This window comes from Patiria miniata, unplaced genomic scaffold (genome assembly GCF_015706575.1).
Source record: "Patiria miniata isolate m_02_andy unplaced genomic scaffold, ASM1570657v1 HiC_scaffold_29, whole genome shotgun sequence".
In the NCBI taxonomy this organism is placed as follows: Eukaryota; Metazoa; Echinodermata; class Asteroidea; order Valvatida; family Asterinidae; genus Patiria; species Patiria miniata.
Window position 1 is genome coordinate 20,724,835 of NW_024037068.1, and position 26,290 is coordinate 20,751,124.

General features: G+C 40.7%; 4 protein-coding genes across 4 annotated transcripts in view; 3 read left to right on the forward strand and 1 right to left on the reverse strand.

The window, feature by feature from the left end:
- Window positions 1–200: 200 nt before the first annotated feature.
- Window positions 201–1,289, reverse strand: LOC119735528. The gene is made up of 2 exons (XM_038209265.1): window positions 1,045–1,289; window positions 201–862 (listed from the first exon to the last, which is right to left on the reverse strand). The coding sequence occupies exons 1-2, from the start codon at window positions 1,171–1,173 to the stop codon at window positions 632–634; spliced, it is 360 nt and encodes a 119-aa protein (XP_038065193.1). The 5' UTR covers window positions 1,174–1,289; the 3' UTR covers window positions 201–631.
- Window positions 1,290–3,951: 2,662 nt separating this feature from the next.
- On the forward strand, window positions 3,952–4,681 carry LOC119735420. Its single transcript, XM_038209122.1, has 2 exons — window positions 3,952–4,172; window positions 4,299–4,681. Exons 1-2 carry the CDS (start codon window positions 4,059–4,061, stop codon window positions 4,500–4,502), a joined length of 318 nt encoding a protein of 105 aa, XP_038065050.1. The 5' UTR covers window positions 3,952–4,058; the 3' UTR covers window positions 4,503–4,681.
- A 1,781-nt stretch (window positions 4,682–6,462) lies between these two features.
- LOC119735374 lies at window positions 6,463–9,526 on the forward strand. The gene is made up of 2 exons (XM_038209072.1): window positions 6,463–6,683; window positions 7,527–9,526. Exons 1-2 carry the CDS (start codon window positions 6,570–6,572, stop codon window positions 7,728–7,730), a joined length of 318 nt encoding a protein of 105 aa, XP_038065000.1. The 5' UTR covers window positions 6,463–6,569; the 3' UTR covers window positions 7,731–9,526.
- A 4,466-nt stretch (window positions 9,527–13,992) lies between these two features.
- LOC119735674 (proprotein convertase subtilisin/kexin type 7-like) overlaps window positions 13,993–26,290 on the forward strand; it is a 45,819-nt gene continuing 33,521 nt past the window's right edge. Inside the window, exon 1 of the mRNA XM_038209481.1 lies at window positions 13,993–14,203. The gene's annotated coding sequence lies outside the window, so the exon portion shown is untranslated. The remainder of the gene's footprint in view (window positions 14,204–26,290) is intronic.

Here is a 26,290-nt window from a genome sequence, read left to right on the forward strand (position 1 = left end):
ATGAAGTTATGTCCTGATGGAATACATTTAGTTCGTTCGGTTTATCTCGCGATTCGCCTCGGTTAGCATCGGTTCGGCTCGGCCCCTTTTAGTATTGGTTCGGCTCGCCCCCCCCCCCCCCCCTCCAAAATAGGATTCTTTCAGTTAAAAAAAAAAGACGACAGCTAGTTTACAGTTCATCATTATTTAATATCCTTTTTTTTTAATAATTAACCTGCTTATCTCAGAACCCAGCACCTTAAGCGTTTAGTGCTACAGTAGTATTTAAGCACATTTTATTTCAGACGAATACATTGCAAATCACTCCGTAAGCTTTGTAATTGTTATCAATTGGAAGAAAAACAAAGCGGCTGCATATAATTATGAAAGCGTATTATATGTTGAAGAGGGTTGAGTATTCTGTCAGAATACAATGCTGTGAGTATTTCTTTTCATTACTGGCCATAAATTACGAGTAGTAGTACTGCCATAAGATGAGTACCAATACTAGTACGGAGATGAATTAATAACACTGGTTTACAGTATGGCCTGCATGTGGAAACTCTTAATGATTGCGATGACACTTATATATTACTCATGTATCTGGAAACACGTTCCACTAAGTCAAGTCAATTAGGAAAGAAAAGTTATATCAGCTAGGAATTGCCGACCCTGTTAAAAGACCGTCGTATTGAATTTGTAATATATCATCAACAGCTGGGAGGTATGCACCATGACCATCTCTTTCCTTCGGTGGGTGCCCTTGACGTTTGTTGTCGTGATGCTTGTCACTGGACATATCTCGTGCCTGTTGGTGCTTGTCTTCCGACTCGGACATCTCTCGTGGCGAAGGTTGGCTGGAAATTGCGCCATGAACTGCCGCCTGTGAAAAGGGGACAAATAGTTTGAACCATTAACTTACGTGAGATATCAATAGGGCCCAAAGGAGCTGTTTTTTTTTATTTCTCGGCAAGTTCCGTGTAAAAACTGTTTTGGATAAAATTATCTAACCCGTCCATTCCAATACCCCTTGTTCCCACGATTCAAAGCAAATGAATAACTTACTTGGCGATTTTTTAGATTCACGTTTTCCTCGGGAGAAAGCCTACGATTGTTGTCAGTATCAGAACAGACTGACAGACGGGCAACCAGGAGGAAAACGATCAGACCTTCCAACCAGGGCCGTCCCATCATGGCCGATCAAATTGTTAGTTGTTTTCAATTTGGAAAGCGTGTATATTTTCAAATTCGCAATGTCTGTATAGCGGTTTACAGAATGGGACTGTTGAGGCGGCCGTCCAAAAAGCGATTAGTAGTATGGAGGCTTTAAAGATGACCTTACGATGGGAATGAAATTTTATTGCTCGAATACAAAGTGACCTCAGTGACCCTAAAACAATTAACTGACATTAGAATATGCATAATCAGGATGACCAGTGAGTTTAGGTTATCCCCTGCCTGTACACGTGGTTGGGCTGTGGTTTATTTCTTCTCAAGCTTTCTGTCATTGTTCCATTCGGAACTATGTTACCATCACTTTCACGGACTGAATTTGTATTTGTATTATTCGGAATGGTTTATTATCATTTGACCATAGCTGCCAAAATCTGAATGGCGGTCAAAGGTACATTAACCCTAACGCTCCTCAATCCTCCTGCCGGTTTTGGATGATTTTAGAGGATTGAGGATGAATGGCAAAAATGTATCGCTTTTTTTGTGGAGGATGCATTACGTCAAGCCAATAGGCCATATCCTGCATTGGTTATGTTCAGTCATGCATAAATCAGCCCTGTGTTTTTCTCGTATTTCATCCGCACTGCTTCTAAACGCCAGTCGCACTGTCTCAAACCATAGCAGTAATTGGCAGAGGATTTTGGAGGATTTTTGAGGCAGTGGTCACCCTCCACAGACTAAATTCAAGAAATAACGGATGATTTTGGAGGATTGAGGCTGAATCCAATTTTTCTTGGTAGCAATTGGAGGATTTTGCAGGATTGAAGTTGCATCCTAGCCAGAGGGCCTAGAGGGTTAGGGTTTTAATTAAAAACATCAAAAAAAATTGAACATGCTTTCCAAAAAGGGGACATGCTCGCTTTTGGATACACTCGTTCGACTCTTCCAGTATCGTATCCAGCTTTGGATGTCAGTGGGCAACCGCAAATCCGCGCCGAAATGTAGACAAGCCGGGGGGGGGGGGGGGCGCATTTTCCAAATGGGGGCGCTCTTCAAAAATGTCCATTATTATACATACTGCAAATTATTTATCCATTTTTACGGCGCATTGTAATGCTTTGAGGGGGGTTTCGTTTTGGGGATTGATGTTACAACTCTTTAACGGTTTATGGAAATAATTGCTGAACAAAAAATTTGTGACAAAAATCAGCCGGGGGGGGGAGCAGAATGCCCCCTCTGCCCCCATTGGATACGACACTGGACTCTTCCTGTTTCTAAGTGATCTGCCCTGATATTCCTACAACAATAGTATGAACAATCAAATGAGTACCAGCAGAATGGATTGGAAGGTGAAATTATCATGGCAGTTTCATTATATTTAAATACAAATGAGCTCAGTCAATATAAAACAATCAAGACCATGAGACCATGCATAATCAGGATGACAATGGCGTTGAGGTTGTTCCAGGCCCGGACTCGGCCACGATGGGACCGCACAGCCTGAAATTTGTGATTGTTGTCCTCCTAGCTGCCGGTCTGGTAGTCTGTTCTGATGCTGACAACAACCATGGTCCTTTTTTTTTTCGAGGAAAACGTGAATCGAAGAAACCTCCAAGTAAATAAATCGTTTAGTTTTGAATTGTGGAATTTTGAAATACGGAAAATCAACATCAAACAACAAATGTTTTCAAATAAAACTCAGGCTGGAGAATCTTTTGATACACATACAAGCTGGTTTACAGCATGGCGCTGCAGCTGAGCAACTGATAGGGCGTGACCATTTCTACCGAGGACCCTGGTTGCCTTATATGATTCAATCCTTTAGACTTTAGACTTATACATGGGATTTGTACACGAAAACTTCCGAAGAATTGGGCCCAGGTCCTCTTTTGTTTTGTTCTTCAGCGTAAAACGAATACAAACTGTGGGGTACTTCTATGAATGCACATACATGACTGATTGGCACTACCGAGGACCTCCAATATTGCCCTCTTTTACTCCCCGTCGTTGGTAATTTGCTTAGATATATCCCATACAGTTTTCACACGGAAAATACCGAGGAATTGGACACAGCTCCTTGGTCCTATTGATATCTCAAGTAACTTTATGGTTCAAACTTTGTGGCCCCTTTTCACAGGGAGCAGTTCATGGCGCAATTTCCAACCAACCTTCGCCACGAGAGATGTCGGAAGACAGGCACCAAACGGCACGAGATATGTCCAGTTTCACGTCCGAATTCGTGAGGTATGAATATGCATTTCAAAACCTGACTGCATAATGAACCCTTCTCAAAAAAAATATATGTCAATTGAGGGCGCACTGATCATTATTAAGATTCACCCTGCTGGCGGGTGACGCACGAAGCGCGGCATCCTGCTAGTGAATATAATATTTTGGTTAGTTCCAGTGAATTATTGTTCTTCTTCTTTTGGCACAGTTGAGCTAAGTAATTCTAACTTCAGACTTCATTCATTTTGTCTGTGACAATGTGCGAGAAAAAAAAAGAATGAAAAGAAAGTATATCACAGCCTCAAAATTACAGCCGATTTGGACCATGATTCGAAGCAGGAGGCAAATTTGACTGCCATTGCAATCCTTATTGTGCATTTCATCATCATGCCAGTTCACGTACTTTATGTATCATTGAACTCACTCTAATATTCCGATGACCTTCAAACGATAACCGTTAATTCCCTTAAATATTATATTTTAATTTATCTAAGTTCATCTCAAAACGCCTCCGTAATATAAATCCCTTTGGAAATCGGATTTATTCACTTTCTGCATAATATAGTTGGACACACACCACGAATTTGAGAACGAATACGTTCACCTTTGTGGTGGAATCTTGCATTGGTTGGCCGCATTATTGAAAGGTCCGACTGAAAATTAAAGCGGTTCCCAAGATGGCGATGGGACGACCCTGCCTGAAAATTCTGATCGTATGCTTCGTGGTTGCCGGTCTGGCAGTCGGTACGGATGCTGACGACGACATATACAACGATGGCATTTTACACGAGGTAAGCGTGAATCTGAAACGCTGTCATTAGCGGCTTAGCAAAAAAAGATACACGTTTTGGTAGATGTTTCCTTAAAAAAAATACACAACTATTTCCCCATTTCTTCATTTGCTTTTACTTTTTCAGAATGCCGTCTACCAACCTGCCGCACGAGAGACGTCTAACGACAACCATCCTGCGGCACGAAAGACGTCTAATGACAATCAACCTGCGGCACGAGAGACGTCTAATGGCCGCCAACGTGAACCTTTAAGTCAAAGACCTGGAAAGAATCGGCCGACAGCAGGAAAAGAAATAAACACGGGCAACCCTGACTTGAGATGGGGATAGGGGTGTTGATAACTGCATCTTGAGATATCAGCAAAAATAGACCCTTTGTCTAACTTTTTTCTTTTCAAACGTCAACTGAATTCTTTTTGCAACTCGGTGCCCAACTTATTCTGTAAACTGTATTCATGTTTGTAGCTCGTAGTTTTTCGACATTGACCAATGGGAAATTCTCAAGAAAATAAGATGACATCAAACATTTTTTTTTAAATCTTGCAAGGTATCAGTTGTAATAAACAATAAAAGCTTCGTCATGGAACCATGCTCTGGGCAAATAGCTCCCTCGATTTGGGTAGCTCCCTCGATTTGGGTAGCTTGGTACTAGATATTTGTCAATGACTCTAAAGCACCTCTTGGTGCATGTTCAAACATAACCTGACACAATTTTGAAGAAAATGGTCCATTAACAAAGAAAATCACTCTCTGGACGAATATCAACAAAACGGAATTATTTGCATATTCTGCTTGACAGAATCATTTTTTTCACCGCCGCCGCCCAGTCCACTCACAAACGTTGCTACATTCAAGCCTCACCCGGGGTAAGAGTTATAATTAAGCAGTAAACAAGTTGTAGATTTAAAACAAGTATAGCAAAGTAGAGAGTAGAGAGTAGATGAAAAATTAGAAAGATCATAATTGCAAAACTGTTGAACAAAATTGCTAGTAATTTATATTTTGTTGACTTGTTTTGACTTTTTGATCCAAAAGTGCTTATGAACGGAATACATGTGCATAGCCTATGCTTTGTCAGTATTAAACAAGTTCGTTTAAAACCAGCTCGGGACCTGGTTGCCGATAATGTCCCTCGCCTTGGGCTGGAGCTATTATCGGCGTCCATTCCCCAACCGGTTTGAAACGGACTTGTTTAAAGCTGGCCAAGTCATTATTCCCTTCATAAACCTTTAAAAAAAACATTGACAGATGACAGAATGTAGAACTCTTGTTAACGTATACCTACCATACGCTTTTGTTTATGTAATCGTAAACCTTATGAACTCATTTGCAATTTAATTGTCTAGAAATAAATGTTTTTATTATGCTCTGTCATCACACGCTCCTACATATGGAGTGCTGAATTCCGAGTTAAGAAGTTCAATTATCAACAGGAACATTTTAAAAAATTAAACAAAAAATACCCAGCGCATGACTGCTGTACGTGTCTTGTGTTATGGCTTGTCCCTGTGTACGATCTAGTGTCATCTTTGTATCTATGTCACTAACTTAATGTCGCGCTGTCACTTGAGAATTAGACCCCTCAGACCAAATTGGGCCGGTACAGATTCACTGACATTGCCTTGTTTTTTTGTTGTTGTTTTTTTTTTCGAGAGAAGAGATTTTTATTCTGTTCTGTTCTGATCGGAATTGATCCGACTTCTTGAACTTATGATTTACTGTGTACGTTTGATAATTAGTTTTAATCTCTGACAGGAGCTTCTAAATGTCACTTGGTGGTCGGTCGGTCAGTCGGATGGTCAGTCTGTCGTCTGTCTGTCTGTGTGGGCGCACTAATTATTTTTAAGATTCACGAAGCGCGGCATCTCGCTAGTGAATATAATATTTTGGTTAGTTCCAGTGAATTATTGTTCTTCTTCTTTTGGCACAGTTGAGCTAAGTAATTCTAACTTCAGACTTCATTCATTTTGTCTGTGACAGTGTGCGAGAAAAAAAAAGAATGAAAAGAAAGTATATCACAGCCTCAAAATTACAGCCGATTTAGACCATGATTCGAAGCAGGAGGCAAATTTGACTGCCATTGCAATCCTTATTGTGCATTTCATCATCATGCCAGTTCACGTACTTTATGTATCATTGAACTCACTCTAATATTCCGATGACCTTCAAACGATAACCGTTAATTCCCTTAAATATTATATTTTAATTTATCTAAGTTCATCTCAAAACGCCTCCGTAATATAAATCCCTTTGGAAATCGGATTTATTCACTTTCTGCATAATAGTTGGAGAGACACCACGAATTTGAGAACGAATACGTTCACCTTTGTTGTGGAATCTTGCATAGGTTGGCCGCATTATTGAAAGGACCGACTGAAAATTAAAGCGGTGACCAAGATGGCGATGGGACGGCCCTGCCTGAAAATTCTGATCGTTTGCTTCGTGGTTGCCGGTCTGGCAGTCGGTACGGATGCTGACGACGACATATACAACGATGGCATTTCGCACGAGGTAAGCGTGAATCTGAAACGCTTCAAATTTCATTCATATCGTGGATTTTTGGTTGGGATTTTGAACCCAATAACAATTTGCTAATGAAAACAAATTGAGCATTGGCTAAGTGTCATGTACTGAACCTTTTGTACAAACACATATCCACCGTCATTTGTGGCAACTTTTGGTATTGAAGTTATTGTGATACTAAGATTTTTGTCAACAGTTTGGCTCATAGCGTGGACATTTGCAATAGCATTAAATATGCCATAATGCACCAAATCACTCTTGAAAATGGCCATGCTGATTGAAAACATAAAGTTAAATGTGACACGAAGGTGGATTTGCAAAGATTTTATACACAATATATCACAGGGGTCCTTTACATGTAATATCAGCAGGTCCAAAACCTTGAGAGTGTTCTCTAAAGTTGTCCTCTAAACTTTGGCCTGTGGCCCTTAATTATTTCTTACAGAAATGTCACATCTAAACTGTATGCCTTTTTGTCCGTGTCCAGCAAAAACAAAGCAAAGCAAAGAAACCACCGCTGATTTTCTTGTTTGCTATTAAGTTAATTTTTCTTCGAAGGAGGAACCTACAACGTCATATACTATTTTGTACCTACTATTAAGTGTTCAGTAATCTGCAGATGATCAGCATAGATATATCAGACTACCATTTCTTGTTCAATGATGCTATAAATTAAACACAAGCAAAGTACATGTCATGTTTCCATGGCTGTGTTCGCGTCTGCTGTCCATTAGCGGCTTAGCAAAAAAAAGAATACACGGTTTTGTAGATGTTTCCTTAAAAAAATGCACATCTATTTTCCTATTTCTTCATTTGCTTTTACTTTATCAGAATGCCGTCTACCAACCTGCCGCACGAGAGACGTCTAACGACAACCATCCTGCGGCAGGAGAGACGTCTAGGCCTAACGATAACCAACATGCAGCAAGAGACAAGTCTAATGGTCGCCTGTGGCACGGGAGACGTCTAATGACAACCAACCTGCCGCACAACTTGCACAAGAGACGTCTAATGGCCGCCAACGTGAACATTTAAGTCAAAGACCTGGAAAAAAATCAGCCAACAGCGGGAATAGGAATAAACATAGGCAGCCCTGACTTGAGATTTAGATGCTGTTAACTGCATACAGAAAAGGCCCCTTGGTGCCCCCCCCCCCACCCTCCTGAAAATTGGACTTCTGTGACGCCATTGCTTAAATTGTAAACAGTATGCGTTGTACCTGCATAATGTTATTGAATAAGTATACTTATTCATTCACAAGACATTTCAACCACCCAAAACGATGATAAAGAGAGCAGTGTGCGTCTTCGTTGTTATTCTTAATCTCTAATATTACGACCGGGTTGAACCCACCAATTAACCATACAATTATTCAGATGACCCTCCAGTGATCAAATTTAATAGCAGAAATTCAGTATATTTGCACGGTCTTCGTTTGATATTAGCATAAAATTACCTTTACGTTTCAATGGTAGATGGTTAAATATGTCAATGGGCGATCAGAATTTTGGGAAGCTCGCTATCGTTTTTTGCATAAATAAACATCTGCAACGATCGTAGAAACAACGTGCAAATTAAGCGGCTATAATGGGACGGCCCTGCCTGAAAGTGGTGATCATTTCTAGCCTAGTCACCGGTCTGGTGGTCTGCACAGATGCTGGTAACGACGCGAGACTTTCCAAAGAAGAGAAATTGACTCTGAAAAACTTCGTGGTAAACAAATCAATAATTTCTTCTTTTTTGTGCGAAACCTATGTCTTTGCGATTTGTTTCCGTTCAAAACTACAGTTTTTTAAACATGTATTTCAGTTTTGATATCACCGTCGTTTCCTTTTTAGTTTTTTGTACCACTTCTTTCCTCCGCTGCGCTATAGGCTACTGCCCGTTTACCATTATTCTGCACAACGGATTTTTCTCTGATGCAGAAAGCGGTTAATGACGCAAAGTATCAAAAAGTTTGCGACACGAGAGACGTCTGACGTAGGCAGACCAGCGACACGACGCACGTCTAATGGCGGCCAACCTGGCAGGAAAAAGCTTCACCTTCGATACCAATACACATTACCGTACGAACACCAGGAGTAGAATATGCTACACCGCCGATGCGCAAATGAGCTCCGTAGTACCAGTCGGTGTTTTCCAAATACGTTTTTCATTGAAATGTTCGCGGTCGCTCGGTCTTTCCGGGTGCAAAAAAAAAATACCAACAGGAAATCCAAGCTCAGAGTTACGGAAATCCAAGCTCAGAATATTTACAGGGCATTAGGTATAATTGCTTATCCTTATATCTTATTCCATCAGGCGACCTCATGGATTTGTTTAAAATTAAGTCTTTGTACGAAAGACGTGAACACCTGGTTCTGAAATTTGCAAAAGTCCGTGCTTATTTCCAATATAGGCACCGCCACCTCCTACCACCAGAACGGAAATCTGTTTATTTGTCAGAGCATACTTTAAGAAACACACGGCAACTAGAAAACCTACGAATAAGAACCCAAAGATACACAAAAACTCACCAGTACCATCAATGGTACAGATGCTGAATTCAGGTTAATCGGATTTCAATCCCTCATGTCAGTGTAGTTCCCTTCATACACCCTCATTTCTGTTGCCCCTCTTGCATCTATCATTATCTCCCTCTTTAAATACATGTGCATGCAGGCCTACCCCATTTTTAAACAATGTCTTCATCTCACTTTCTATTGTTTGAGTAATCTTTAAATTGAACTTAATGTGAATTCTGGGGTGTTCATATTTAATGGGGTATTTATAAACTTGTAATTTCTATCGCAATTTTTGTTAACCAAATTATTTAAATCGTTGACTTTTTACTGATGGTGATGTCTTTTTAATCAAATAAACCAGAGAACTGAATTGAATTGAATTGAATTGAGGAGTTACCTTTTTTCTATCCCTTTTTTTTTTAAATGACCAAAGCTTACTGGATGGACCGTGGGGTGGTGTGGGGGAGGGTTCGTTGCCTTGAAATCGAATCCTTTTGCCTTAAAACCCGTACATGCTTGGTTAAAGGCGAAACAACATCATATCAGACTGATATTGGATAATTAAATAAAGAAAATGTTCAGGACATTCCATCAAATCACATTCATTTTGCAATACATCAGTCATTTCTCTGAAATTGATCGACCCACAAAGGGATCACCTAGCTGTCGCCCCTTGTGTCCGCACTCAGATTGGGGGAAGGCAATATGGAATTTGTTGTCAAAAGTGCACTGAGTGCCTCCTCCAGAAGATGAGCCGCTACGCCCTCAGTGCCCCCTCCTCCCATGTTGTGGGGAGGGAGGGAAGGGTAAACGTCCCAAATCATTTTCCTTATTATCCTTTCGCTAACTGTAGTGCAAAGTTCTTGGTATGATGTTGGATAATGTAAAGGATGATAAGAGCGCAGTAAGTTCGTCTTCGGTGTTTTTATCAATGTGATACATGTACTACGACTGGATTGCATCCGTAAGCCATATAATTATTCACATGACCGAGCAGTGATAAAATTTAATAGTAGCAATTAAGTTTTTTTTTCCACGGTCTCCTTTAAATATTTTTTTACGACAAAATTACACGTACGCTTTAATGGCAGCGGTTCTTCATTTTAGAGGGTGAAATTTCAGGAAGCTTGTTGGTTTGCATTATAAATACCAGCAACGTTCGTAGAAACAACGTGCAATTTTAGCAGCTATAATGGGACGGCCCTGCCTGAAAGTGTTGATCATTTCTATCCTAGTTGCCGGTCTGGTAGTCTGTACAAATGCTGACAACGAGGCGAGACTTTCTAAAGAGGAGAATTTGAATCTGGAAAACTTTTTGGTAAACAAATCGGACTAGTTGTTTTCCCAGTGCTTGTGAACGTAAGCTGTGTCATTTGAAAGCAGTTTTTCAATCATATTTTTATTATTTAAGTTTTTAATACCATTGTTAATTTTGTTTCTCTTGTACCCTTTCTTTTCTCACTGCTCGGCTCTGCACAACGGATTATCTCTGCAGAAAGCGGTACATGACGCCAGTCTCAACAGTCTTGCAACACGAGACACGTCCAAGACATATCAACCCGCTACACGAGAAATCGAAAAACTCGACCGTCGGAGCTCGAGGGTTCGGCCGACAGCAGGAATGGGAACCAGGCGGGACAGCCAGGGAATGGGGATTTGGGAGGAAACTGACGACAGGCATCGAATTATATGTCGTATGAGAACATATGTGTATGGAACATCTTTCGGTTGTCTCTTTTCCTTCGCTTCTCAGACAGTATTCTATGGAATAGGCCTAGGCCTTAATAATTTTGATTTGCCGAGTGATAATGTCAAAGGTAGGAACGCGCGAATATTCAGCAGCCAAAATGGATAGAATCCCTCTTCTTTCATGGATTTTTTGTAGCTTCCATTGCTTACGCCTGCTTCATGTTGAGAAACTTCTGGTTTCTCAACACGAAAAAGTGTGGGGCCATCCCCGGTCAAAAAGTGGGTGTGGGGGATATATACCTCCATCCCAATTGTAGCCCAATTGGGCTGTTCCAGGCCGCAGTGTCCCTTTGAAGTTGCAATGTGGTCAAATTTACGTAGTAAGAGTCAAGAGTGTGTCTATCACTCCAAATCGTTTCTTTGCAACTGCCACCTATAGCTGATTTTTTTTTTTCGATTTGTGTAGGCATATTACCTATCATGTGAATAAACTCGGATTTCAGCATTCACGTTCGTCGTGGTGATTTCTATTTTTAATTCAGTGTTGCATTTTGACATCTTCGTCATCGTTTTACCACAAAATATCCCACAAAAAAATCAAAACCCTGCTTCTATCCACGAGCGGTTTGAAATGTCGCTAACTAGTTGGTACTCCTGTAGTTCCATAAACCTAGTACACAATCGATAAACAGACTTCTGAAATGGGGAGGTTTAAAAAAAGTCGGCATTTCGTGCGTACGTACATTATGAACGGCACTGATAATGAATATAATGCGCATGCATCATTCGGTAACGGAATAGTGCTATGTTAAAAAAAATCCTCCAGAGCCATGCATGAGAATAGAATGTTGAATTTGATTTATCGACGTGATAAAACATAATTTAGGGGAGAAAATCACTTTTGGGGAAAGGTAATGAAAAATAATCCCTCCAGGATTCGAACACGGAACATTATGCATAATTCACAACCACATATTTATGTGAGTACTTTCAACGAGAAAGAACACCATAAACCGGTAACCATGTAGGCTCAAGAGTTATTTGCTGTTACACAAGGAATTAAGCAAATGCAGAACAGAAATAGTAGAAAACTCTATTTGCAATTTGCAAGAGTACGGATGCGAGTACCGTGAGTACGCATGAGTATACGGGTACGATCTGAGTACGAGTATTTTTGTTTTCTTGAGAGCAAAAGTACGAGTTCGAGTAATTTCAAGAGTACGAGTAGAAGTACCAAAAAATATACTCGAGTACGAGTACGAGCACTTCAACACTGGTATGCCCTAATTTTAATCACTCTAGACATGTGGACAATCACAAGGAAGACGTGTTAGGGACATGAAGTCAGCTCAGGTAGCTATCCATCCACCAATTCAGTCCGTGTGTGTGAAGCTGAAAGGTGCTGTCGTGTGTCGGTCGGGTGGCATTTTGCCTGGATTAATTTTACCACAGAAAGGGTGAAAACTGGAACTACCCAAACTTGGGTTGTTCAATAACCAATTGTTTGGGTTAAAATTTATGTTAAATTCAACCAAAAGTTGTAGTCACACAAAACCAAATTAAATTTGGTCTTGAATGACCACAAGTTTTGGTTGAATGTAGCACAAATTCTTACCCAAACAATTGGTTATGGACCAGTTTTCACCCTTTTTTTGGTAAAATTAACCCAGGCAAATTTGTCAGTGATTCATGACCCTGTTTCGGCCTTTATCACTCTCCCAGCTGATGCTGATGTTGCCACTAGCTTTTGATTGCTCGGAATCGTTCACTCACGTTGTTCGAGATGGTCAGCCTAATCTTTGCGCTTCCTCCGACCGATCCTTAGACAATATTAATATCAGTCGAAGCCCACTCGGCAAGTCTTTTCGTGTAGGCCCATCATGGTCAAACCGATGATTTCGCCAGTGCAAGGCCGATAGGCAAGTTTGACGCCGGAAACTTTGACAATACTAATTTTCTTCCAGGTCATCCAGCCGCTGCAATATTGACGTCAGAGAGGGAGGGGGGGGGCAGGAGAGCGATATATGAACACCATCTGATTGGACACTTGGCACAATTCGTGGCAGCAAAATGCTAACAGATATTTGCCAACAATACACGATTTTGTCGGGGAAAGAGGAGTAGACTAGTACCGGTGAACCACTCCTCTTTGGCCACGCTCCTGCATACGATCCACATGAAAGGGTCCAGGGGCGGATCAAGGAATTTTCGCAGGGGGGGGGGGGGTGGTTTCATCGGCAAAACAAAAATCTCAAATGGAGACAGGTTAAGTTCCGGACACATGACCTCTCCTCCGAAAATCAATAGGTAGGGGCGTGCTGTTCAAATCCGACGATTAACACTATAATTATCACAAAATAGTGTAGCCTATGTCAAGCTGGCTCTGTCCGTATTAAAGGCGGACATTATTACCAGTAAAGAAATGTTTGGTGTCAGAGCAGGGGGGGGGGGGGGGGCTGTATTTTTTCATGAATTTCTATGGACATTTTTGTTTGACAGAGCTGGGGGGGGGGGTTGAACCACCTCCCCGCACCCCCCCCCCCCCCGGATCCGCGCCTGGGCGGGTCGACGGCGGATGGGATGCAGATGATCCATTGAATACACCGATAATTGGGAGCGCATGCAGGACTCTCAGTGGGAATGCCCGGGGGGGGGGGGGGATGGGCAGAAAGAGCCCGCCATGGGCCAGTGGCCAGTATCCATGCAGGATGAGTCCAGTGGGAAAATGGGTTGATCCTGGTGGAGGGCGGGGAATTGACCATTTTTTTCCTTTTGGTTGTGAATTTAACAAAAAAGAGGTACTAGGGTAGGATTTTTTTGCAACTCATTTGATATCGATCATTTCCAAATTCCAAACCCTCCTGGTCCCAGAAAGCGAATATTGGAGGAAAAACATTCAATTCTCCCCGAAATGCGTTCTTTGATGGACTTTAATATTCGAGGACTGAGCTGTACGTCAAGCGAAATAACGAGGCTCAGAGTCGACAGTCACATAATATTAGAATGATTGGCAACAATAGCGCCCCCAATCGGTTTGTTGTGTCCCAGAAGAATTGCCCTGGATCAACACTGGTGACCAATGATGCTTCGGTGCGTTTTCAGGTCAGTGCGCCGACGACCAGTTGCGCTTTTCATGGTCTGTTTTTGTTGTGTGCATTGTAATGCGCATGTGATTATTATGGCTTTTGTTAGGGAGTTTTATTGCCAGTTTAGGAGATAAACATCCGTAAATTCGTGGCTATTTTGTCAGCTGGAGAGGTCATGCGGGCATGTATTTCCCAACGTACGACATCTGAGGACTGACTGCCGAGTGTGGTGAGTTTGTTTCCGTAAAATTGTCTTGATTTGTAGCCCCTAAACAAATTGAATTGTTGTTCTTAGTTTTGACTTGAGTCTTGTCGTACATAATGATTAATGATAAACGACTCAGTGCGTGTGCTTTTAATCGACCCCTGAAACTGTGCGGGCTTCATGAAAATTGTCCGAGTACGTCAGGCCATGGAGGATGAAGGAACACTTGCTAGCCCAGTTGGACTCCCTTACCTTCCTTCGTTACAGAGCAATGGTCATGACGGTGGGAATCCAGGGGCATGCCTAGCCCTAGCCCCATAAATGTGGCCTATTTACTGGACATGCTGGACTGCCTCCGTAAACATAGGCCACACATCCACATGTACAAAAATCGTGTCGACTTTGCCAAATTTTGATTTTCACATTTAGGCTTAGTTTGTAGGATTTTTTTTGCTTTAGAAGCATACTCACCCTCTTTATAGGCAGATAGGCTAGTCAGAAAGTGCTGCCTTTTTCAGATGTCTAATTTTTGTGAAATTTCATGTTGTAATTTTGATACGCAAACGTGTAAAATTGAATCTGGAAATTTCACAAAAAATATACATCTGAAAAACAGCCTATTAACCCTCCCTTTGCTTAAGAGGTCACCAATGGTCAAAATTTTCTTCCTCACCTCCTGGCCTACTGTGTACAAACCAATGGGGGTCTTAGAGTTATATTAAATTACTAGAGCGCTAACTCCTCATTCTGCGCGCGGAGACACTTTGAAGCCGTCCTGGGCGCACATTTTGAATTCATTTGCGTGTTTGTAGTAACAAAATGAAATTAGATGGATTGAATTTTGAAAGTGTGCTTTACGTGCAACGCGCAAGTAGAACATACGCAAACAACTTAAGCGCGTCATTGACGGTTAAAAAAACGTGACGGCAAAAAGCATCTGCAGCGAATACGCGCACGCGTTGCGCTGTTTGCGTGGAGCAAAATAACACGCTCATTTGCTGATCGTGCGTTTCGGTTTTGAGCATGTTGGCTTTGATAACGCACCGGTTTGGAATACAAACGCAGATATGCAATTAGCTGTACAAAAACATGAAGTTAGCGCTCTAGTAATTTAATGTAGCTCTATGCCCTCACCCTACTTTTTGTGTATATCGTCCTGCAGTTTTTCAATTTTTATTTAAGTTTTTGTACCCTGTTTATTGCTTTGGCATACACATTGTACAAAATGTATATCTACGTTGTACATCCTTCGTATTGTGGCCATCTTTCCGATTCTTTTCTTTTTTTTTCTTCTGGAATACATGACTTATATTATTATGATGCTGCAGAAAAAAACACTTCAATGGGGCAAGTGGAGGGTCAATAACTCCAAATCTGTCTTTAGAATAATTTTCCCAAACCTTTCCCAAAGGGAAGATACAACGTTTGCAAACATCAAAAAAACGAAATGATCCAATTATCACAAATTACCTTACTGGATTGTTAGGGAATGACAGTCTAAAGCATCCTGTAAAATTGTGGCTCCTGGTGTGCTGACATTTTCAAGAAAAATAGTTTTTTTCCAACGCTGGTCGGCCGACCAGCGCTGGAGAAAACTGACTATTTTCAAAAACTACTCTATAGGCCTATTTCTTATATTAAGTTATTTCACATTTTCTTTGCAATTGATTACTCACCTGTGAATGGGTACAAGCCAGCTAAATTGATACTCTGACGGTACAATTCCCCAAAGTCTATAAATTGCTCCATTTCATCTAAGTGGGGTCAGGGAACCAGACTACGAGAATATTATTGGTTTTCTTGTTTTTTTCAGCAACTACAAGCCAAAAACGTAAAACAAGTCAGTTTAACAATATTTGCTAAAACATGCCTAAATCCTCCAAATGCACTTCTTTCTGAAAATTGCAGCAAAAGCCAGTGTTGTGCATTCCCTTTTAAGATGGAAAGTTCTAATTAAAAAAAAAACACCCAAAAATAGAAAAACGGAGCTTGTAATTTACATGGCATAAAATACAGTTTCTTACTTGGTACTTGGTTGGTTTCCTCCTGAAACATTCTCTAGGGATCTTGACTAGGAGGTCTTTCATTACAAAGAGTACTTGTAAGTGAATTTACAAAGCTCCTTTGTACTTGTTCACAGTCCTGGACATGAAGTTTACATGTAATTTATGTGTAAATAATTGAGCAGTATGATGTATCTATTCTGTCAATCGACCACATGGTGTTATTATTGTGTTTTAATATTTTTAATATGCAGCTGGCGTTGCATGTGGATCAATACTGAACTGAATACATGTGTAGTATACATGTACAGTGTACAATACACATTGTGCGTCTTCTCCCATTTGCATGATTTGACTGCACAGGTGATGGAAAGGCGGTAGCCTGCTCCACACAAGGCTCAAGTGTTGGCTGATTGTGTAAAGGTTAAAGGGAAAATACAACATTTGCAAACATCGAAGAAACAAACTACCAAGTTTTTACGAAATACCTTACTAGGATGTTGGTAAATGACAGTCTTAAGCATCCTGTAAAATTATGGCACCTTGTGTGAAGTCATTTTCAAGAAAATGGTATTTTTGTATACATTTCCAACGGTGGTCGGCCGACCACCGTTGGAAAAACCTAACTATTTTTCAACTACTGCTCCTAATTTACAATTTTTTTCAGTCCAAATGTTGTTTGCTATTGGTTACGTGTTTATGAACGGGTGCAGGCCAGCTAGACTGGTTCCCTTACGTTACAATTTTCCGACATCTATAAATTGATTCATGTTATCTTTAGTGGAGTCAGGGAACCAGACTATTTAAACATTTTTGTTTTTCTTGATTTTTCCAGCATTTTCGAACACAAAACTTCAAACATGTCAGTTAAACAATATTTGATCTATTATACTAACCCCTCAAATAGTTAATTTCTGAAAATTACAGCAAAAGCCAATGATGTACATTCCCTTTAAGGACACCAGTTGCAAAAATAATATTTTGTGCCACTTCAATAAAAAAAAGAAGAAGTTTAATTTAATAAATCTGAAGCAGGTCATTAAAAAACTTAATCTGTCCAAATTTGTATTCAGTAGATGTGCAAATGTATGTTTCTGTGAAAATTGTGAAAATGTAGTCTGTTAATTTTTCTCAACACAATGCAAGGTATCCATTGTAAGTCCTCCCTTTCAAAATATTCATTGATTTGTTTTGACTTGCATTACAAATACACTCTTGTGGAAGGATCCCCTGGGTTTGTCACCCAGGAAAATAATTCTCATGAAAAATGATGAAGGTACAAATAACAGGCATGCAACTTTTCCTCGGATCCACTGACTTCCCGTATTTCACTTTGAATGCACACTGTACAAAGTCTTGTGTGGTTTGGAATTTCCTCGTTTTTTGTCCAAATTCCCATTTGCATGCCTGCAGTAAGCGATTGTAAACCAAACGACATACATTATTGCTTAGTTGGGAGTGCAGTATTGGACAAACTGCTGGTTTTATTCTCACAATGGTTTTGTCCTAACCATCACGAAGAAATTATAATTCCTCTTTTCTTGAAATAACAGCACATACATGTACTAGGCGCAAGAATTTCACAGTCCGCTTGAGACTGCCGGTAGTACGGTATTACAATCAAGTACTAGAAGTAACGGATTGGAATACCATGTATAGGCTACCGGCCAGTACTAACAGTTTTGTGTTTGAATGTTGTCATTACCTTTAAAGGGAATACTTTCATTTGCAAACATCAAAAAATAAAACTACCAAATCATTTTGAAATACCTTGCTGGACTGTTAGTGAATGACAGTGTAAAGCATCCTGTAAAATCATGGCACCTGGTATACTGTCATTTTCAAGAAAAGTGGTATTTTTGTATCAATTTCCAACACTGATCGGCCGACCAGCGTTGGAAAAAACTGGCTTTTTTTTCAAATACTGGCCCTAGTTGACCATCGCACTTGTTTGCAATCGATTACACACCTATGAACGGGTACAAGCCAGCTAGACTGGTTCCCTGACCTTACAATTCCCCAATGTATGTAAACTGCTCTGTTTCTTCTTAAATGGAGTCAGGGAACCAGACTACAGGAAAATGATTGTTTTTCTTGGTTTTTATAGCATTTTCGAACCCAAAACCTCAAAAAAGTCAGTGTGACTATATTTGCTACCGGTATATATTTCCAACCCCCCAATTCCACCCATTTCTGAAAATTACAGCAAAAGCAAATGATGTACTGTATATTCCCTTTAAATGATAGCTGAGCCTGAAAATATTAGCTTTTTATATTGAAAAGGTGCAGGAAAGTTTCGCAAAACAGATCCTAACAGTAGCACTGCATGTAGATTCACCCTTGACCCCATGTGTACAGTGCTTGCACTATGCATGCTAAAAGGGGCACTATAGGTCCTGAAATCCCCGAAAATTTCATGTTTTGGATTGTTTACTTAGCCTATTTCAAACATCTGGTTGAAAGGAATCAGGCAACAAACAGAATGTCCAGGCACCTCTTTCTACAGAAATCTATGAAAGGTACCAAATGTACTGGTACATTGTATGTATGGTATACAATGTATTTCATAGAGCGAGGATTAAAAGTTCCTTGCTCCATGATGATAAATTGTGCGTACACATACATTGTAGCCGTGGTGTAACATGGCACACAATAACCAACAAAGTCATGGATGTGTCTTGTGGGATTGTCCTTTGTGATTTAGATAATAGCAGTGTATGCAGTGGGCACTGTAATACCAGGGAGCTATCAGGACTGTTTATTTTTAGTTTCAGCATGCCAGCACGGTCAAAGCAGGTGCAGCATCACTGAACACCACAGCACGCACTAGCCTTACGCATACCAGCATGCACACACACCTGGGGTACATGTACTTAGGCGGAGTAATTGCAGAATACCCCGCCACTCGTAAATACAACCCTAAATTCTCTGGCTACGAGGTTGGAATCACTGGAAAAGAAACAATTCAAGTCCATTGCCAGCTACGCGGATACTGAGTGGGGGTCCATTATTTGAGAACGAAGCAACACAAAAAGAATGGGAGTTGCTGAAAAAAATTCTAAGTCCAAACCAACCACCCTGTTGGCGGCTACGCGGATACGGAGTGGGAGTCCCCTTGAATATGCTTGAGAAAGAAGCAACGCAAAAGGAATGGGAAATGCTGAAAAAATTCAAAGTCCAAACCAACTACCCTGTTGGCGGCTACACGGATACGGAGTGGGAGTCCCCTTGAATATATGCTTGAGAAAGAAGCAACGCAAAAGGAATGGGAAATGCTGAAAAAATTCAAAGTCCAAACCAACTACCCTGTTGGCAGCTACGCGGTTACGAAGTGGGAGTGCAATGGAGCATGACGCATAGTACACAAGTAGCGCTGAGAATGTTTATTGAGGGCAATCAACCGTGGCCTCGTAGCCGGCTACGAGGTGGATATATCGAGTGGCGGGGTATTCTGCAATTGTGCCCCTTAGGCTGAACAAAAAGTATTTTACATACAGTAATGTCTGAAAAATTATTCAGGTACCAGTAGACTGTACATGTAGGCAAATTATGTCATTTTGTATTTTTTTTTAACATGTACATACTGTATGACTATGAGTGTCTATATATTTTTTATACTTACATTGTTTACTTAAGGGTACATGTACATTTAACCATAGAGCTAGGACAGTTTTCTGTTTAATTAGCCTTTGTTTATTAATTAATCAATAACATATAATACAAACAAACTCGCATAGGGAAGACTTTTTTAATTTTCAAAATATACATACATGTACTCCAGATTAAAATTTTGGCAAACTTTTGGCAATAAAAAGTTTGAAGTCGGCAAAGTTGGCCTAAAATATCCAGGTACATGTACGTCGGTGTAGGTCGGGTTACTGTAAACACCCTACCCTATTTTTGTTTCTGGCCTTATGCAAAAACAATACCGTAGATGTACTATTACATACTTTTGTACGGTATGTGTACACATGTACCAGTGTTTCCCCTGGCTAATGAACTGAGCGAGGTGGTAACAATTCAAGTTGATGATTGAAACGAAATTTATGCAGTCTGCAAACTGAAAAGAATGCAGCACTCACAGAAATGCGCGATGATTCCAAAAACACATCGAAATTGTGAGTTCTTGATACATGGAGGTAAAGGAAAATGCTCCTATATTACACAAAATGAAAATTTTTCAATTGATATTTCCTTTTTGCCAATCTTCACAGCGAGGTGGTGATATTGGCAAAAATTGAGCGAGGTGGTCACTGAAAGTAGCGAGGTGGGCCACCTCACGTTTGAATGGGCAGGGGAAACAGTCATGTACAATGTACTGCCTGAAGTTCACTGCTCATTTCACAGATATTCACATACATTTAACTGACGCAGATGTCACACATACTTAGACCTTTTCACTCTATTTATCAGAAGTTGATTAGGGATTTTCTTATCGGAGATTTTTTTTTATCGGCGAATCGATAAGCCCACCGCCTTGGACAAGGCTACACGGGTCCACCATTTCTGAGTGAAACTGGATCTTTTAGAACATGGTCAGGCAATAATTATTATTATTATGGTCGTGCAATAATTATTATTATTATTATATTGACTGGTGCGATGTGTATGGGTCATGTGTAGATTTTGGATTTTCTGCTCGGTAGAGCCTCTCAACCCAGGACCAGATTGTACCTTGTAGAGTGCCAGACCCTTTAAGGCCTTTTCACACTGTCCAAAATCTCCGGGTTGGAACCGGTTCCAACCCCGAGATTTTTTTCAACCCTTTTCCCACTTCTAAAGTTTCAACCCGGTTCCGACCCGGGTAGAGTGCTCTAGCCGGATCGAAATCAACCCTGGGAGGGACCAGGGTTGAAAATCTCAACCCGGATCGAAATTGCATTTTTCGGCGTGAACCGTGTCGAAAATGATAGTGTGAACCGCCCCGGGTTGAGTCACTCACGGCCGATCCGTGTTGAGTTGAGGCCGACATTTTACCGAAAATCTGACACGCCGAGCATAATATTTCCCTCCACCACTATCGCCGTCACAAACACCGATCCCGAAACAATCGCTCCCTAATTATCATCCAATAATGTATCGGTGTATGGAGCATCCTTTACCGAGTCTGGGCTTGTATTAGGTCCGCAAAATGTACCCCAAAAATGCACATTTCTAATGTTAAATAGAACGAATCGTCTAACAAAATGACCGGAGCCATTTTGGAAATATTGAACACAGCTGCGCTTGTGTCGTACAAAAATCGGACTCCCAAATCGGATTCGTTTACTCTCTTATTATTGGTCAAACCCTCTCACGTGACAGGTCCTTCTCCCAATAGGCATGCGCAATACTACCAATGAGTCCGTATTTCACAGAGTAGTAAATTCACGCTGCACACCGGCCTGTCCGTAACGTAAGCCTCGTGCGTCGCAATGCATTATGGGATTGAGAAAATCATCGCAGCGCCCTGTGCCGAATGCGATCCGTTGTCACGGTCTCACTTCTCCGGCGTGCTAGCTTCTCCAGGTGGATTCGGCGGACAGTTGAGCACATTACAGTGCACATTACATGAGCACGATTCATGCTCATGTGTCCGCTGTGCTTACTTTTCCTCTGGCTGTATTACCAAGCAGTGAGGGACATCCAAGAATGTGTTATGTAACACTTCCCCCATGGTCTTGCAAGCATTCTGATTTGTGTTCCCAGCGTACGTCATGCATGTGTGTGTGTTCATGGAGGAATAATTAAGAACGAACTCCTTGGTCCGTGTTCCTTGCTCGTTCGTGGTCCATTTTGTCTTTATTTTTGCAACCATGCGGCTTAAATAAAATGTGCATTTCAAGTCTTTTTTGGTTATTGGGATTTGACTGGTACCTTGTAACTATGCATACAAATATCCTATGATATTACGTGCACCAGTACAACCCCGAAGAACTCAGCACACAAATAAAGTTGACCAAAAATGTACACCACTGCGCAATTTTGTGCATGCGTGTTGAAGCGAAATTTCCCTTTCGGAGAAGCTAGCACGCCGGAGAAGTGAGACCGTGACACCGTGTCGAGAATTTGTAGTGTGAATTCACAGGGGCCGTAGCCGGATTGAACGTTACACGGTTCACGTAGCGGCCGTTCCCGTAAAGGACAGTGTGAACGTCGCGTCTCTCCGATCCGTGTCGAAAAATACTCGGGCTGAACCGGGTTGGATCCGGGTAGGTTTCAACACGGTTCGAAACGGAGATAGTGTGAAAAGGCCTTAAGTATTTGTACATCAGGTTGCACCTGGAACAACAGAATAACTTGAAAGAATCTAATTGTTTTGCCACCTCCCCCTCCCCCCCCCCCCAAAAAAAAATAAATGATACAATGTTTATTATAACTCCAGGATGACAATTGATACGCGGCTCTTTTCACTATCGTGCAACCATGCATCGTTGATAATAAGACCAAAAACAAACAAACAAAACTAGTCATGATGGTGTACATGTTCCAAAAATAGACCTTTCTATCATTTGGCTTCAGTTCTGATAACAATTTCTGGAGTTTGGATCCGTAGAAAAACTTGACTCCCATTGTTTACTTTGTCAGGACGATTGTTATTTTCGATTTGTGTACAAATATGCAGGTTTCTCAAATCAATTTGGGTGAACAAGTTTTAGGAAAGATTTCCGTATACGAAGTTCACTCAACACCCTGTGTACAAACCCTATGAGATTGGACTGAAAAATTCTAAGTGTTTTCTAAGAAAATGCTTGTATTTTCTCACTGCTCAAATTGACTTTGATGACATGAAATTGCTATCTGGGGGCTTGTTACTGTTAGTCAATACAGAGGAAAATGTGTGAACTTCGTATATATGGAAATCTTTCCCAAGTTTTATTCAGTGAAGCAGATTTTGTTGATACACCATAAATAGCAGGAATGAGATTTTTCAGACTTTTGTCTGAAATCAGGCTTTTTGAATCTGAGAGAAAGACAATTTATCAGTATAGAAAGAAATGCATCTTTTAGACCTTTCATCCAAAAAAAATTGACAGAATCACCCCTGTGTTATGCAGGGTGTTACAATGTACGTGTGTGATTGCTTCTTAAAATTGCATTCCCCATGCTCTTACATGTAAAACAAATTCAATTTTTTCCCCTCTTATTAATTAAAACAGAAAAAATATAAAATTAATTAAAATTTATATTGCCCGGTCTACATGGAAATGATCGAACAATGGTAGCTCTCTGTTGCAGAAAATCGTGTGCTTAGGATGAATGGATGATTGAGCACAATTGATTCCAAAATATACAAGTGAAAAGGTCAAAATTGTTTATTGCCAAGTTGGACCGATGCTGAGCAGTGAGATGAGCTATCCCATCAGTACAGGGTCACTGAGGAGACAGTCTACTGGGTCACCCATTGTTGGGTCACGTCATGCCGCCACTGAACTTTGCACAGGAAGGTTTTCAGCTTGTGTTTTGAAATCAAGAGTGCTCAGTCATGTACATGATGACTGCAGTGGTCAGCTGATAATCCACCCTACATGTGGCATCAGGCGCAACCATGACAGTGGCCAAGTTCACAATATTAACCCTTACTCTCTGAGGGTAGTTTACTGCATGTCAGTTGGTTATGCCAATGCCCTCCAGCTGCAGTTTATTGGCAGATAGTTTTATTTAACAGTGAAGGCTCCAATTGGCAGGAGTTGGAGGCCCTGGAGGGTGCCTGATACTGACCAGCTGGGGGCACTCACTTTGTTATCAGAGGACTCTCATTGTTCTCTGTGGCATGTATTGGAGTGCCTGTCCAGTTACCCTTGAAATGACATGGCAGATATTGGAGGGCCATGCAAAAAACATAGGAGATTTTCTTGAGGCACATATTGGGATGCGTTGGAGGGTCTAGTAGGGTAAGGGTTAATTTAATTAAAATAATTTATCCCTAACCCACCTCAATCCTCCGAAATCCTCATTGCGGTTTTGGAGGACTCTTGATTGAGGATAAATAATGTTTGCGAAAAACAATGAGGATTTTTGATTTTGAGGATTGAAGATGAATGGTGTTTTAAGGCAAAAAAAAGAATAGTTCTGCTTCCGGTTACCCGACCGACCCTATTTTTAGGCTGCGACCCTAAAAATTTTATCGGCAATTCAAAAAAAAAAAAAAGAATAAATAAAAATAAAATCTGTCTTTTCGGTCTTCACAAAATACCTCTCAACAACCCTTTTGCATCCAAAAATGCTTGTATTTATTTGTTTTCTTACTTACATTCGCTTTTTTCAAAAGAAACCTCCGTTATTACAAATTCGCTACGCGATATAACTACATGTACTTCGCAATTCGATGTCACGCACGGTGACAATAATCACGTGGCGACGACTGGTTCCCGCCGCGCCACGCAGGGGCCAATTTAGAAGACATAATGAAAATGCGGTAACCAGTCCATAGCTAGCTATGCGACCAATAGCGTGCTTTCAGTACAGTGCGGGCCACTGTCAACTGGTCGGATTCGACATCGTAAAAATGCCAAGAAAACACCGATGGAGAGAGAACATTTTTGCAAGTTAATTTACAGAATTGATCTAGCTTGTCTGTGTATGTATTTTCTGTGTTCAAGAGTTCATTTTGAGATCGCACTACTCGTATTTGGAGTGATACATGCCGCGTGTTTCCCGAAATTGTTGACCGTTAAAAACAGGTCTGTCGGCCCATGGTGGCCCGTTCGCCACACACGCACGCATCACACACCTCGCAGTTTTGGCCAACTACCTGCGTCTTGACTAGCGTTGTGCATATGGTGCGAACGGCCTGAATTTTCCATTATTTTTTGAAATTATCGAACGTAAATATATTGACAATAATTAAAGGTAGGTTTTACTCACTTTTTGTTGCCATTTCGTGTATAGCTTTCGTAGTGCAATAGAAATAGTTCAGGCTAAAACTTCGCATATAATTGAATACCCCATTCAATCTGCATAAAAAAAATTGGCAAAAAAAAAGAAATTTCCGACCGACCGACCCTATTTTTGAAAGGCATGTAATCGGAAGCAGAACTATTTTTTTTTTTGGCCTAAGCACATGAGGATTTTTGAGGATTGAGGATGAATGGTGTTTTAAGCACATGAGGATTTTTGAGGATTGAGGATGAATGGTGTTTTAAGCACATGAGGATTTTTGAGGATTGAAGATGAATGGTGTTTTAAGCACATGAGGATTTTTGAGGATTGAGGATGAATGGTGTTTTAAGCACATGAGGATTTTTGAGGATTGAAGATGAATGGTGTTTTAAGCACATGAGGATTTTGGAGTCCAGATTGAGGATGAATGGTGTTTGAAGATGAGGAGGATTTTGGAGGATTGAGGGTAATGCATTTTGAGGCAGGACTGTCTGATGATTTTGAATTATTGAGGGGTTGGTTATCCTTCATTTGAACATGAGTGCAAAATTTTGAGATGAGAAGGATATTGGAGGATTGACGATGAATGCATACAATTTAGAAGCAGGACTGTTGGACGATTTTGAAGGATTTAGGCGCTGTTGCAAAATTTCGAAAATTTTTGAGGATTGAGGATGGTTCCTTGCAAAAAGGGCCTTGCAAAAAGGGTTAGGGAATCTTCTACTGTTATCCATGCGTGTCAGCTTTGGATGCCTTCGATACAAACTATGCAAATAGCTGTACCCGGTACATGTTGTACAGAAGCTGTACACAATTTCGAGTTGTCCTTTAGGTTTGTGCACAAACATGGATGCGCTCAGCAGGCATCATTTTTGTATAGCACTGTACTAGTAATATTAATATCTATGGTTCAGCTTCATTTACACATGTTGCATTCATACATTTGTACAGTACACACTATGTACATCTGTTTGTTGTTAACCGTGACCTTGTCCTGTCAAGTGCCATACAGAAAGTCTTATCAAGGTCAACAGTAAATTACAAATTGCATGGAGTGGTGAGTACATGTGTTGTGGACCAATGTACAAAGACTTTGGGCTCAATTTCATGGGCCAATATCAATGGTACCTATGTACATGTACATGTGTGTACATTGTAAGTGAAGGTTGTGCTATGTTCCGGTACACCTTTTACAGTGTAAATAAAACAGGGAAGTTTGCTACTTGTGTGTTTCCCTACTTTTCAC

Excerpts from the sequence above, each read along its gene's own strand:
- LOC119735528 (XM_038209265.1), bottom strand. The coding sequence starts at position 1,173 with ATGATGGGACGGCCCTGGTTGGAAGGTCTGATCGTTTTCCTCCTGGTT. Across the intron at positions 863-1,044 it reads TGAATCTAAAAAATCGCCAA|GCGGCAGTTCATGGCGCAAT; the intron begins GTAAGTTATTCA and ends CCCTTTTCACAG.
- LOC119735374 (XM_038209072.1), top strand. The coding sequence starts at position 6,570 with ATGGCGATGGGACGGCCCTGCCTGAAAATTCTGATCGTTTGCTTCGTG. Across the intron at positions 6,684-7,526 it reads ACGATGGCATTTCGCACGAG|AATGCCGTCTACCAACCTGC; the intron begins GTAAGCGTGAAT and ends TTACTTTATCAG.
- LOC119735420 (XM_038209122.1), top strand. The coding sequence starts at position 4,059 with ATGGCGATGGGACGACCCTGCCTGAAAATTCTGATCGTATGCTTCGTG. Across the intron at positions 4,173-4,298 it reads ACGATGGCATTTTACACGAG|AATGCCGTCTACCAACCTGC; the intron begins GTAAGCGTGAAT and ends TTACTTTTTCAG.